At 42.0% G+C, this 14,358-nt stretch overlaps 1 protein-coding gene across 4 annotated transcripts in view; it reads right to left on the bottom strand.

Moving 5' to 3' along the window:
- Nucleotides 1-14,358, bottom strand: part of METTL9 (methyltransferase like 9) — a 53,437-nt gene that overhangs the window by 31,771 nt on the left and 7,308 nt on the right. For all 4 annotated transcript variants that reach the window (XM_025371443.1, XM_025371442.1, XM_025371440.1 and 1 more), the window contains exons 2-3: nt 5,918-6,108; nt 698-907 (exon numbers count right to left, since the gene is read on the bottom strand). In XM_025371443.1, coding sequence (XP_025227228.1) covers nt 698-907; nt 5,918-6,108 — 401 coding nt within the window. The remainder of the gene's footprint in view (nt 1-697; nt 908-5,917; nt 6,109-14,358) is intronic.

Raw genomic sequence — 14,358 nt, forward strand, 5'->3', positions numbered from 1 at the left:
GAAACTCCGTCTCAAAAAAAAAAAAAGAAAGAAAGAAAATTTTGGCCCATGGTACAACATGAGTAAACCTTGAGTAAACCTTGAAGACATTATGCTACATGAAATAAGCCAGTCTCAAGGAGCTAATGTATATAATTCCTCTTATACGAGGTACCCAGAATAGTCAAATTCATAGACAAAGTAGAATGGTGGTTGTCAGGGGTTAGGAGGAGCGAAAAATGGGGAGTTACTGTTTATTGGGTACAGAGTTTCCATTTTGGAAGATAAAAAATTCTGGAGATGAACAGTGGTGATGATTGTACAACGATGTAAATGTACCTAATACCACTGAACTGTACACTTAAAAATAGTTAAAATAGTAAATTCTATGCTATGTATATTTTAACACTACTTAAAAAAAATTTTTTTTTGAGAATGCCAGATTCTTATTAGGGAAGAAGTCCCTTCTTCTGATCTGCCTTTTCCAAGCTATCTCTCGCTAGTCCTTTTCTTCCTATAGTGCCAACCCCTCTGCTCCAGGAAAATACTGCCACCAGAAGATTATTTCTCTATATTTCCAGCTACTTATGTATTACATGATTTTTTTTAAATTCCTAATCATGGAAGATCATATTTGATTTGTATCCTTTAAATAATAAACTTTCAAGAAAAAATTCATCTGAAACCAAAAAATATACCCCATGTCTAAAAATTATACCTGTATTTCTTTTTCTGAAGCTGCCATATCATAGTTTCAGAAAGCTCAGTGGCATAGATTTCTTCAAAATGAGGGCTCATGATTTTTGTGACTTCTCCATCTCCAGCACCTAAATCAAGAAGTCTGTGGGTTTTCCAGTCTGGATTAATTTTAAGCAGTCTCTGAAATTGATCTGGTGAAAACACAAACATTGAGCCTCTTCCTAGCAACCTGAAAAAAAAAAAAAGGACAAAAATCGAAGTGTCTATGCAAATTAACCACCCCTATGCAAATTAATACACATACAAAGTGAATATAGTGACTCAGCACCAACAACCATAATCACTTATTACATGGTTAAGTTTTTTTTTTTTTAGACAATGTCTCACTCTGTTGCTCAGGCTGGAGTGCAGTGGCACGATCTCGGCTCACTGCAACCTTCGCCTCCTGGGTTCAAGCAATTCTCCTGTCCCAGCCTCCCAAGTAGCTGGGATTACAAGCGTGCACCACCACACCTGGCTTATTTTTTGTATTTTTAGTGGAGATGGGGTTTCACCATGTCGGCCAGCCTGGTCTCGAACTCCTGACCTCAGGTGATCCACCCGCCTCAGCCTCCCAAAGTGCTGGGATTACAGGCGTAGGCCACTTTTTTTTTTTTTTTTCCTGAAACAGAGTCTCACCGTGTCGCCCAGGCTGGAGTGCAGTGGCGCGATCTCTGCTCATTGCAAGCTCTGCCTCCTGGGTTCATGCCATTCTCCTGCCTCAGCCTCCCGAGTAGCTGGGACTACAGGCGCCCACCACCACACCTGGCTAATTTTTTGTATTTTTAGTAGAGACCAGGTTTCACCGTGTTAGCCAGGATAGTCTTGATCTCCTGACCTCGTGATCCACCCGCCTCAGCCTCCTAAAGTGCTGGGATTACAGACATGAACCACCGCGCCCAGCCAAGATATTATCTTTTATATCATTTCTATGATTAGAAGACAAAGTTAATAAAATAAGAAAATGCCTCCAGATACCATTTGTCTTTGGAGTTGCAAATAATGTCCCAAGAAAGCATGGGAAGAGGGAAATAAAAGGTGGAAAGGGGAACGGATGACAGGGGAAGGAAGAAGAAATAAGTAAGAGATGAATGTGAAGAACTGAAGTCAAAATAGGAAGGAAAAGTGGAAGGAGTAACAGAAAACATGTTTATCAGCTGAAAAAGATGACATGCTAACACAGCTAGACCACAGTAGCAGAGAAACCAAATAGGAAAAAAAAGTGATTTCAAATATGGAATTAAACCATGGATCAGGAAAAAAAGAGCTTTAGTATGATAGATTTTTAAGAGACACTAGAGAAAAGAGGGAAAAGAGTGGTCCTTGTGATGTCGGTTAATATGCATTAAAGTAGATTCATATTTATGTCAGTTTATATGGTTACAACTGTCTGGGTCCTATTATTTCTAAAGGTCCTAGAAAACACTCAAAACCATAGTAATGCCATTGAAAAAAGAGACTGAGGGGAGTTTAAATGGAGATCAAAGAGAAAAGCAACTATAGGTCCAGCCAAGTCTCATGGATGCATCACCCTGGGAAATAAAATGCACTCCCTATTTAGGACTTGTTTTCTAGCTCTGAAATTCTAGTTTATCTAGGGCAGGGATTCTCAACCCTCCATTAAGCAGCAGAACCCTTTCTTTAAATGAAGTGGAACTCACAAACAATATAAGATCCTAAGAGAGCAGCTGCTGTTCGAATGAGGTTGGGAGCCCAGGAGCTGTGGCCAGCCCACTTCTAGGCCTTTCTCTGCAGCCTGAAGCAGTTCCTGAGGCACTTCCTCCTCAGACTCTGGAAAACAGTCTGGGGACCACTGGTCTAGGAAATGGCAGGCAAACCTGTTCTGTACTGCTGCTCTCTGGAAACAATCATAAGTTACATAATGTTTGCTGCTATACGGTGGCTGGAAAGATGCATGCAACATGGTGCCCAACGTAAGACCAGTTTTAGGAAGAAATACGAACAATGGAGCTCATGTAACAAAGTCCCCCTTCCTTTTCCCATTATGGCCATAGGAAAGTTTAACCAAGTTTACAGTAAATCTTCTGCCCCACAGAAATGCTAGAAAATTGGAGAGAGAAAGACCTCAGAGACCACTAAACGTGATGCTACCGACTACAACTGCTTACTAAAGACAATCACGTCTCATAAAAGACAAGTTGTTTTAATCCTCAGTTGTTCATATATTACAGTAAGAAAACAGCAAATCTGAACTTGCTGAAGTAGTTGTACAAAATTTAACACAGAAACCAGAGTCACAGCAGAAAGAGGCTACTGGCAGCATGGCTGAGGGGAGGTGAGTTTCACTCAAATACTGATGCTGACTTGCCACAGGACCAAAAGTAAGTCACAAAACAGTCATTTTGCTTAAATTTTCCCAGAGCATGCTTCCCAAGCCATCTCCTTGGGATGTGAGGAATCTTGACATGATCATTATAAAATTCTAGAACTAGAGGTCACCTGAGCTCAGAGCTCACAAGTTCATCTGACTGGTCTACATTTAAAGGCACCAGAGGCTGGGCATGGTGGCTCACGTCTGTAATCCCAGCATTTTGGGAGGCCGACGTGGGAGGATCTTTTGAACCCAGGAGTTTGAGACCAGCCTGGGCAACATGGTGAAACCCCGTCTCTACAAAAAATACAAAAATTAGCCAGGCACAGTGGCATGAGCCTCTAGTCCCAGCTACCTGGAAAACTGAGGAAGGAGGATTGCTTGAGCCTGAGGAGGTCAAGACTGCAGTGAGCCATGACTGTGCCACTGCACTCCAGCCTAGGCAATAGAGTGAGACCCTGTCTCCAAAAAAAAAAAAAGAAAGAAGGCACTAGAGAGAGAGGGGAAGGACTGTCCTATTTCCAAAGAACATGAGCAACAGAGGCTCTACAAAAAGATTAACACTGTCAAAAAATAAATCAAAACAGATCAAGCCCAGTGTTTATCAACCAGGATGAATTTTGCCCTCTAGGGGGCAATGGGAGTAGACAGGAGAGTTTCCAGTAATCACAAGGACCTGGGGGTACTACTACTGCCATTCAGTGGGCAAGGCCAGAAAAGTTAAGACTTCCTGCAGTGTGGGGGGCAGTCTCACACAATGAAGAACAGTCTCACCTAAAATACCAAGCCTAGTACAAAGTTTCCCATAAACACAAACCGTGAAGAGATATGACCTTCTAATTTGGGTTTAACTTTAGTGTTTAATAACCATCCTAGGTTCTCTGGTCACAATCTAAGTTCTCTCTAGACTTAAGAGTCTATGAAGAGGTGTGCCTCTTCCTTATAAAATAAACTCTGGAACATCTATTAAGTCTTTCCTTACTTAGCCTTCTCCTTTCCAGCATAAAGGAAGTTTGGTAAGTATCTTAAAGTAATTCCAGACAATACCACCGTAATGATTTCTGTGAGAGATGGCTACCTGTAGTAATAATCTCCCACTGCCATGGCTGGAAAGTATTGATGGGCCCTAAATTTAATTTTTAGTTGAGAATAGGACACAAGGCAAGAGGGATTGAAAGCAGGGTAGGTTTCAGAAGAAAAAAGCAGAAGAGTTTTAAGTAAGGGAAGCCAAAGGGGTTTACTAACTGTATTGCGTCTTTGATCAAACTGTGAAATTCTAGAGCAGGGAATTTTAACCAGGGTCTTATGGGTAGAGGAAAGGGGAAATAAAAGTTTGAAACCCCCAAAATCATACATAAAATGTTGAATGTAAGCACTTTTTGAAGAGAGGATTCCTACCTTTTATCACTTTCAAAGAGCTACAGGACTCTAGAAAGGATAAGAATCTCTGCTACAGTGACTCATCAGAATTCCAAAGGAAGAATAAATGGTATAGAACACAAATTCAATATAACCAATTTAAGGAACAAAATGTCAGACCAAGTTGTATCAACTCAACTACCCATATAAAAATAACAACTGCTTGCCAAAGCAAACGTATGGCAATTTCACATAAACAATGAAGAAAATCAACTGAGAAATCTTGAGAAATGGCTTGCAGTGCCTAAAAACATATTTAAGGACCAGATGATACACTGGGGATCCAGACAGTCAGTAGAAACTGGCTCCAAACCTCAAGGGAAAAGAAAAGTGGGCTCAACCAGTGGTCTGAGTGGTCCAACGAGGCTTTTTAAGCATTGAGTCTATTGCTTTTCTCTTTGGCATTTTAGAGTCTAGGTCCTTAGGAATGCCTGAAAATATGGCCAAGAAAGGACTGGAAAATCAAAACAAAACAAAAAACTCGTAAAGCTTTTTCTATGGATATATATGAGGGAACCACTCTGGGGACAGAGAATTCCACAATAAGTTTATAAAATTCTGGTGAACCTAGACATTATTTAAGAACAGATGCAGGACTCTTCACTCAAAATAAGCCATCACCCATTGTTGGACTAATTAGATCTCCCAAAAACAATTTGCTACTTCGAAGTATGTTTAAGGCAAAGATCTTTACTTTTCAGCCTAAGGGTGTAAAGCCCTCAGCTTCAGGGCTTGGTTCCAGGAGTCTTACTACTTTGTGGTCCAGAACCAGCAGCATTCAGCATCACTGGCATCGTCTTAAGAGCTTGTTAAAAATGCAGACTCTCCAGGTGCAGTGGGTCCCACCCATAATCCCAGCACTTTGGGAGGCAGAGGTGGACTGATCAGTTGAGGTCAGTTAGAGACCAGTCTGGCCAACATGGTGAAACCTCATCTCTACTAAAAATACAAAAATTAGCCAGGTGTGGTGGTGCACACCTGTAATCCCAGCTACTTGGGAGGCTGAGGCACGAGAATCGCTTAAACCCAGGAGGCGGAGGCTGCAGTGAGCCCAGATCACGCCACTGCACTCCAGTCAGGGCAACAGAGCAGGACTGTGTCAAAAAAAAAAAAAAGAAGACTCTCAGGCCTAGCCCCTGACCTACGAACTCATAATCTGCATTTTAACAAGATCCCCTGGTGATTCCTACGTACATCAAAGCCAAGAAGCACTACCCTAAGTAACTCCCGCTATGAATACACATACTAATGAGGCTGTCATGTTATGGTGAATTTAAAGGGCAGAATCACAGAAAGATAAAACGATGGACTAACTGCCAAGGTTCTGACTAGTAGAAGTATTGTAGCTCAGGTAGTCAACATGCTGAACAAGATAACTTTTCTTTTTGTGTTTTTCCTTTTGTAAACCTAAGGATAAAGAAAAAAAATAAATGTCCAAGATTCACTTACCCATTGATAGATGTTCTAGACATAAACAGGCTAAAAACAGATGACACAAAAGAATGATATAATTGGATAAATAGCCAGCCCGATTTCTCAATGCTGTTGTTTAAGAAGATCTGTGTTCCTTGATCAAGGTAACTCTGAACAAAGACAGCCTGGAGTGATTCGCATAATTTCTCTCTGTTGCACACATACCACTAAAAAAAAAAAAGAAGAACAAAAATTAAAACACATAACCAAAGTGTCACCTAAGAAATCCAAAAACAAAAAACCAGAAGACTAAATTGAATCTAAGATTTCCAAATATTACCTACCATCTCATGATACTCTGAGAACAATCATTTCTTATACTCATATAACCTATAAAATATAAAGCACTTCTTCAGACATGACTTCTCATTTCATTTTCTTACAGCCCTCAAGGTAAGTAGAGTGGGTGAGGGAAGGGTGGAGAGGCTTTTGGGTCATTCAGCTTAGTAGGCAGCAGAACAAGACCATAGCTCAGGCACTCGGACTCCCAGCCCAGTGCTTCAGTCACTGTATCCCTGAGATTTAGAAAGCTCTCCTGGCCTCTCTTTCACTGAGATTCAACATCAGAAGGCAAACAGCTGGCAGTATCCTTGCTTTTAGATAAGAAAACAGTCACATAATCCAATGCCTTAACTCAAAACCACCCAACAAACCCAAATAGCAAAGTAAGCAACAGAATTTAACACTCCAGTGACCAGATTAAGTTGCCTTTCTTCTTGTGGGCTATTTAAAAGAGATCTTTAGAAATCTTGAGGTGTGCTTTACAAATAGGTCATATGACATTCCTACAGAGGCAACATGTGCTCAAGAAAGATTAAGAAGTTACTTAAGGTCATACTGCAATCAATGAGAAGACCAAGTAGTAACATGCTAAGACCCAGATTTCCAGGAATTGGCTCTACCCAGAATCCACATTCTAGAACAAAATTCAAGAGCTTCACCTACAGATGAAATTTATAATCTTTCATAATAAATGAGTTAGCATACCAGAGAGGTGGGGAAGCAGACTGTGTATCAGCTTTAGTGTCAGCCCCCAGTCAAGTCCCGGCTCTGCCCTTCCTATGTGAGCTCAGACAAATCACTTAATCTCTGAGCCTCCATTCATTTGTAGACTAGAGACATCACTGGTGTCTATCTATCCTGGTAGGGTACTACAAGGATTAAATAAGATAATGTAGGCAAGTCCTCAACATAACACAAAGCACATGGTGAGAATCCTACAATAATAATAGCAATGAGATTCCTCTAACATGGCCTGAGAAATAAGAGTAAGACCCTTAGGTACAGTGATGAAACTACAAAGTATATCAGTTACTATTAACCCATTGTCTGTCATGAAACACAAATTTTTCCCAGTCAACCGGCCAAGAGTAATTTGCTTCCCCCTGACAAATATGACCTTTTATCAGCGGTAGACGTCCCATAAGCGCATGCACAATTGGTGGACCAGCTTTACAGTCATCCTAAGCTTACTAAATGTTCAGTGAAATCTTAAGTAACATTCCCGATGCTAACGTTAAAAGGAACTAGTTACAAATCAACACAAAGAGACACATTAAATCTCAGAGATTAATCATTTTACAAACTCTGTTCCCTAAATTGGGTAAACCAAGCCTTTCCAGTTGTGGACTGATTTGTGCTAATTTGCCATTTCATCACAGTTATCAAAACTGCTTGGACTTCATATATAAAACTATTTTTATTTTTCCTACTCTATATGACAAGCTAGGAAGCTTTTTACATTCACTGCCTACATTTTTTTCCCTCGGTCTGAAAATGTTCTCGCTTAATGATTTTCTAATTCTTAATACTTATTGTGCCTGAAGTTATGCTCCAGTGCAGGTCATAAACCGTTTTTTATTATACTCATGACCTCCTGGTGCACGTTCTGAACTCTGTAATATGGAGGCCACTCTGACTTTTATTTATTTTTTATTCTCTGAAATGGCTAATCAAGATGAAAGCCATCACCTTGATAACAGGCAATCAGGTGCATTCTATTAATGTGGATGAGAAGTCATTCAAGTGAAACAGAGAAGCTAAGAATTCCTTGGCATCCACTTGTAAATGGACTAGAACAACAATAGATTCTGACTTCCAGAACCAAGCAGGAACTGGCACCATTAACTGCAAATAGTGCTTTCAAGCACCAAGAGGAAAACTCAAGTTTTTAATAGCATTTTTCTTAATTCATCAACATTAACACGTGTGGTTGAACCTTTACTGTCACACAGGTCTTTCAGGAAAGAAACTGCCTATTGAACAGAATGTGCTACAGAACAAAAACAGAGCAAAGCTCTTCTCTGTAAAAAGAAAGGTGAAACGTATGTCCTTTCTGACCATTTGCATGACACAAATGTCGATTTCACAGCAGCATTGCCAGAAAGTGAAAACAAGTCAAACGTCCATCAAATAGTGGATAAACAAGATGTGATCATAGATTCATAGAAAATAATAGCGTATTCTGCCATACAAAGGAATGAAGCACTACTTCATGCTCCAACATGGATGAACCTTGACAACATTATGCTAAGTGAAATAAGTCAGTCCACAAAAGACCGCATACCGTATAATTCCACTTCTGTGAAATGTCTTGAATATGCAAATTCAGAGATAGAAAGTAGATGGCAGATTGTGGCTGCCAGGGGCTGGGGAGCTGGGACAATGTGGAGTGGCTGCTAATGGACATGAGGTTTCTTTTTGGGGTGATGAAATGTTCCAAAATAAATACTGGTGATGGCTGCAGAATGCTGTGATTATACTAAAAATCAATGGATTGCACTCTTCAAAAGGATACATTTCATGGTATGTGAATTATATCCCAATAAAACTGTTTTTTTAACACACACACACACACACACACACCCCTCCCTAAATATGTAGGTGGCAGTTAGAGCTTCCAGAAATTAAAAGTGGCCTGAAAACGTAAGTAACTTAGCAAACCTCTTAAAATACAAATTTTAAATGCAAATCTGATCACATCACTACCCTGCTTAACAGGAACCTTACGATAACATTCAAAATGCTTAATATGGCTTACAAGGCCCTACACGATTTTTGTTCATTCTATGTCACCAGCCTCACCTCATGACATTCCCTACCAACCCATGACCCCTGGACCCTCACTCCATCACACTGCTCCAGCCCTTCGTTCTTTTTTCTGGAAGGCCCCTTTCCCGTGGCTGTCTCACATGGTATTTGCTCTGCCCCCCACAATTCCCACCACCTAAACCACTCTCTCTTCACCTGGTTCGTTCAACTTCAGCCTAAATATTTCCTAGGTATATTTTCCTTCAAAAAGAAAATATACCTAGGAAAGGCTAGGCTAGGCCCCCTGTTCTAATACCCTTTCATACATCCCATTTGTCCCTTCAGTAATATTTACAATCTCTGGATTGAATAATTGTAGACAACTGCATATTCAGTGCCTATCTTCCTAGGTAGACTGAGAGCTTCATAAAGGCAGAGAAAATGAATGGCTTCAGTGCCTGGCACAGATACAGACAAACAATAAGTGTTCATCTACAGGCAGTCTAAACAGATAGAATTTGGAGTTTCTAACAAAATCCTAGAGGAAACATAAGGATAACCACAGAGACCACTGCCATGGGGTTTCTGTCAATTTCTGAAACTCTGCAAGGCCTTGCTTAAACCTAATTTTGCAAACAGTGGTTAAAGCTACCCACTCACCACAAAATTACATTACCACAAGCAAGGAAACAAGCGATGAAGGAAGACACCAACTGAGCACCTATCATGCACCAGGCACCAAGCCAAGTGCTTTACATTTCATTTACCACCTTGCAACTTCTGAACAAATGGGAAGCCTAGGGTCTCTAAGCAGCTCCAGCTGATTCAAGCTCCTGCTCCAGGTACCCGTTGTTTTATAAGCGTTTCTTTCAAAGAAGCTTCTCTTCACTTAACTCTACCCAGTGTGTCTGCTAAAGAAAAGAAAGCAGGACTATCCTGCCAATTAAACAGAACTAGATGTGTGTAGAGAAAAGATAACCTGGTCTAGATAGTAACGGAAGTCCTGTAAGCCAGGGTTTCTCACCCTTCACACTACTGACATTTGGAGCTGAATGATCCTCTGTTTCACGGGCTGGCCTGCACATTGTAGGATGTTTAGCAGCATTCCTAGCACTTACCCATCAGGTTCCAGTAGCACTACCCCAAGGGACAGCCCAAAATGTCCCAGACATTGCCAAATGTCCCCGGGAGGCAAAACTGCCACTGCTTGAGAACCCATACATGGACTTACCCACAAAATGTCACTGTACTGACTCCAGTAATGTTTCCCACTATCCCAGCTTAACTATGGTCTAGGGACTCCAGCTGACTGAATTAAAAGATGGACTCGATTGCCTCAGGGAACCTACATTCCAGAGTGAAAATAAAATCAGAAACCAAGGGAAACAAGTAATGTGACTATGATCTTGAAGAGGAGCTTCACAGCCTTAAAGGAGCAGTCACCTTGCCCTTAAGGTGAAATACCAAGGAGAGAGAAAATCTGCAGGAACCCCTGTAACCCAAAGGGCAGGCCTCCTGGTTTCGCCTCTCTCCAGACAACCCAGCTTAGATAGAAAGCTATGCTGAGCTCACAGCACTGGGTGGCTTGTCTGTAGGCTCCCATGTACTTTCAAGCAGGTGAGTTATTTGTTTTTGTTTGTTTGTTTGTTTTTGTTTTTTTGAGATGGAGTCTCCCTCTGTCGCCCAGGCTGGAGTGCAGTGGTGTGATCTTGGCTCACTGCAACCTCTGCCTCCTGGGTTCAAGTGATTCTCTCGCCTCAGCCTCCCAAGCAGCTGGGATTACAGGCACCCACCACCCCACCAGGCTAATTTTTGTATTTTTAGTAGAGACGGGATTTCACCATGTTGGCCAGGCTGGTCTCAATCGCCTGACCTCAGGTGATCCACCTGCCTCGGCCTCGCAAAGTGCTGGGATTACAGGTGTGAGCCGCCGCGCCCAGCCGCAGGTGAGTTCTTTGAATGTGTGCTCCTCAAAGACTACAGAAACAAAGGTGCACAGGCAAGAACAAAGTACTATGCTCTTTAAATTCACACACTGACAGGACTACGTGCCCGCCCTACTGTGAGGCTGGACTCCTTGGCTGGAGCCTATCATATCTGAAAAAGCATCTTATTAGCATCTGCCTTTAAAGCTCACTCAAATGTTGTTCGATCTAAATAAACAAGGGAATCTTTTAAATGACAAACTCGAATCAAATGAGAATGATTACATTCAGCCATCTGCTGATGCCAAGTACAGAACAGGATGTGATAACTAAACATAACATCTAAAAATTACAGTAAATAGCAATATTCTCCCTACTGGCAACACAACTGCAAAGACACTAACAATTGGCCAGGTAGTAAACAGCCAAATCAGGTGGCTGCCAGGCGTTCTGAATGCATGTCTGACAGTATTCGCCAAAGTGATTAAATATTAGGTCATATTGTGTTAAAAATTTCCTGGCTGGCTACGGTGGCTCACACGTGTAATCCCAGCACTTTGGAGGCCAAGGTGGGCAGATCACTTGAGGTCAAGAGTTCAAGACCAGCCTGGCCAACATGGTGAAACCCTGTCTCTACTAAAAATACAAAAATTAGCCAGGCGTGGCGGCAGGCACCTGGAATCCCAGCTACTAGGGAGGTTGAGGCAAAAGAATCACTTGAACCCGGGAGATGGAGGTGGTAGTGAGCCCAGATTGTGCCACTGCACTCCATTCCGGGTGACAGAGCAAGACTCTGTCTCAAAAAAAAAAAAAAAAAAATTTCATTAAGCCCATGAACTCCTCCTAACATTTACATAACCTTGGTTGATGAATCACTCGTTCAAAGCAGGAATGCAATTTTCCTATAAAATTATATTTGCTAATCAGACCAAAGAATATGGTTAAAAGTTTTTCTGAAATTATTTTTGGAGTTTATCAACTAATCAAACATGTGATATATAACATATCCAAAATACAACATTCCCAAAATACAAAGGATTTAAGCACACTAGCAGAGTCAGAAAGACATTTTAAAAACTGACTGGTTTTAGATAATGTGGTATAATAAAAAATACATATTTGGTCTTTGTCCCAGGTTCCTAATAGAGTTCCTAAAACCCTTGGAGAATCTCAGGATGATAAGGATATCTTTTGTATGCTAACAAGATGACTCCTGATAGGGGTGGGAGACCCAGATAGCTTCAGGATGGGGACCAGGCTGTGGGTACAAGGTTCAAACTTTCAGCCCCACCTTCCAATCTCTAAGGATGGGAAAGGAGTTGAAGACTGAGTACAATCATGCCTATGTAATGACACCCCTAAACTACGGGGTCCTGGCAGCTTTTGGGTTGCTGAATACATTGATATGATGGTTGGGTGGCTCATCGGAGGAAAGAGAAACTCTACACCACCTCCTACACCTCACCCTATGCACTTCTTCCACTTGGCCGTTCCCCGATTGTATCCTTTGTAATAAACCAGTAAACCTAGGTGGGTTTTTTAAATTATTATTTTGAGACGGAGTCTCGCTCTGTCGCTCAGGCTGGAGTGCAGCGGCATGATCTCAGCTCACTGCGACCTCCGCCTCCAGGGTTCAAGCGATTCTCCTGCCTCAGCCTCCCCAGTAGCTGGGACTACAGGCGCCTGCCACTACGCCCAGCTAATTTTTTGTATTTTTAGTAGAGATCAGGTTTCACTGTGTTAGCCAGGATGGTCTTGGTCTCCTGACCTCGTGATCCACCCACCTCAGCCTCCTGAAGTGCTGGGATTACAGGCATGAGCCACCGCACCCAGCTAATTTTCTGTATTTTTAGTAGACACCAGGTTTCACCATGTTAGCCAGGATGGTCTTGATCTCCTGACCTTGTGATCCACCCACCTCAGCCTCCCGAAGTGCTGGGATTACAGGCGTGAGCCATTGCACCCCTAAGTATTTTCCTAAATTCTATGAGTCATTCTGTTATAGGAAATTATGGGGTGGGGTGGGGTGGGGTAAGGTGAAGGTAGAGTTGTGGGAACTCCCAAATTTGTAGTCAAGTTGGACAAAAGCACTGGTAGCCTGGGGACCCAGGACTTGCAGCTGGCCTCTGAAGTGAGGGCAGTCTTGTGGGACTGAGCCCTTACCTCTGTAAAGTGTGATCTTAACTCCAGGTAGTTAGTGTCAGAACAGGATTGAACAATTAAACACCCACTTGGTGATGGAAAAATAGAGAATGGCTGATGTCAGGAAAAAAAGACAACACATGTAAGAATCTTTTTTCAACTTTAAGCCTTACAAAAAGCATGCACAAACCAGATAAAGGCCAGAACTTCAAGCAGCTGTCCTATTCTCATCTAATTCACAAACTGCAAAATCTTCAACTAGCATTGTGCACACAGCTACCTAACTTCAGTGTCCACACAGAGTCCTCAATAGAATGAGGGCAGTTTCCTATTCAGAAGGTAAGCCTAGGCCAGGAGCAGTGGCTCACACCTGTAATCCCAGCACTTTGGGAGACTGAGGCAGGAGGAATGCTTGAGGCCAGGAGTTTGAGAGCAGCCTGAACAACATGGCAAGACCCTGTCTCTACAAAAAATTTAGAAGCTACTCAGGAGACCAAGGCAGGAGGATCTACTGAGGCCAGCAGTTTGAGGCTGCAGTGAGCTATGATCGGGCCACTGCATTCCAGCCTGGGTGACAGAGCCAGAACCTGTTTCTAAAAAACAACAACAAAAAAAAATGAAGGCAAGCCTATTTTTACCACACCACAGACAACACAAGGTTTACTAGGAGGGGCATCATAAAGCAGGAGAAAATGTGTTGCCTTGAAACCAGACAAAGCTAGGTGCAAAGCCCAACTCTATCATCCATTAACTCTGCGCTATTGAGCAAGTATCTTATCTCTCTCAGCCTCACTCTTCCGTATGTAAAGTGCGGATGATACCACCAACCTCCAAGAGTTCTATGAGGACCAGTGGGGATAACATATTTGAAGTGCCTGGCACACAATAGAAGGCCAGTAACTGTTCATATTTCCTTCCCCTTTCTCTCCAAGGCAAGGGCTGGTCAGAGGAGAAGTGCAATTCAAGGGAATGCCTAAAAACCACACTGTAAGTCCGGGCATCCAGCCACTCTCAAAAGAAATGGGTAATCAAAGACCCAAGGCATTCAGTGCTACCAAAAACAATCAGAAAAGCTCCACTGCTCAGGGTCTATGAACACAGAATCTTTTCTGAGTTGGCCAGACCAACTCCATCAACAGACCTTGACAGCTAAGGATTCCAAATTCACATTCTAAGATTTTACAATGCAATCAACTCAGTCCAGACATTTCACCATAGACACCTTGCATTTAAGCACAGCACAGGAGTAAATATTCAGACCATTCACCATTTTCCCACAAACAATATAAACCCAACCCATAACCTGTTTATGTGAGATTT

Source organism: Theropithecus gelada, chromosome 20 (genome assembly GCF_003255815.1).
Source record: "Theropithecus gelada isolate Dixy chromosome 20, Tgel_1.0, whole genome shotgun sequence".
NCBI lineage: Eukaryota > Metazoa > Chordata > Mammalia > Primates > Cercopithecidae > Theropithecus > Theropithecus gelada.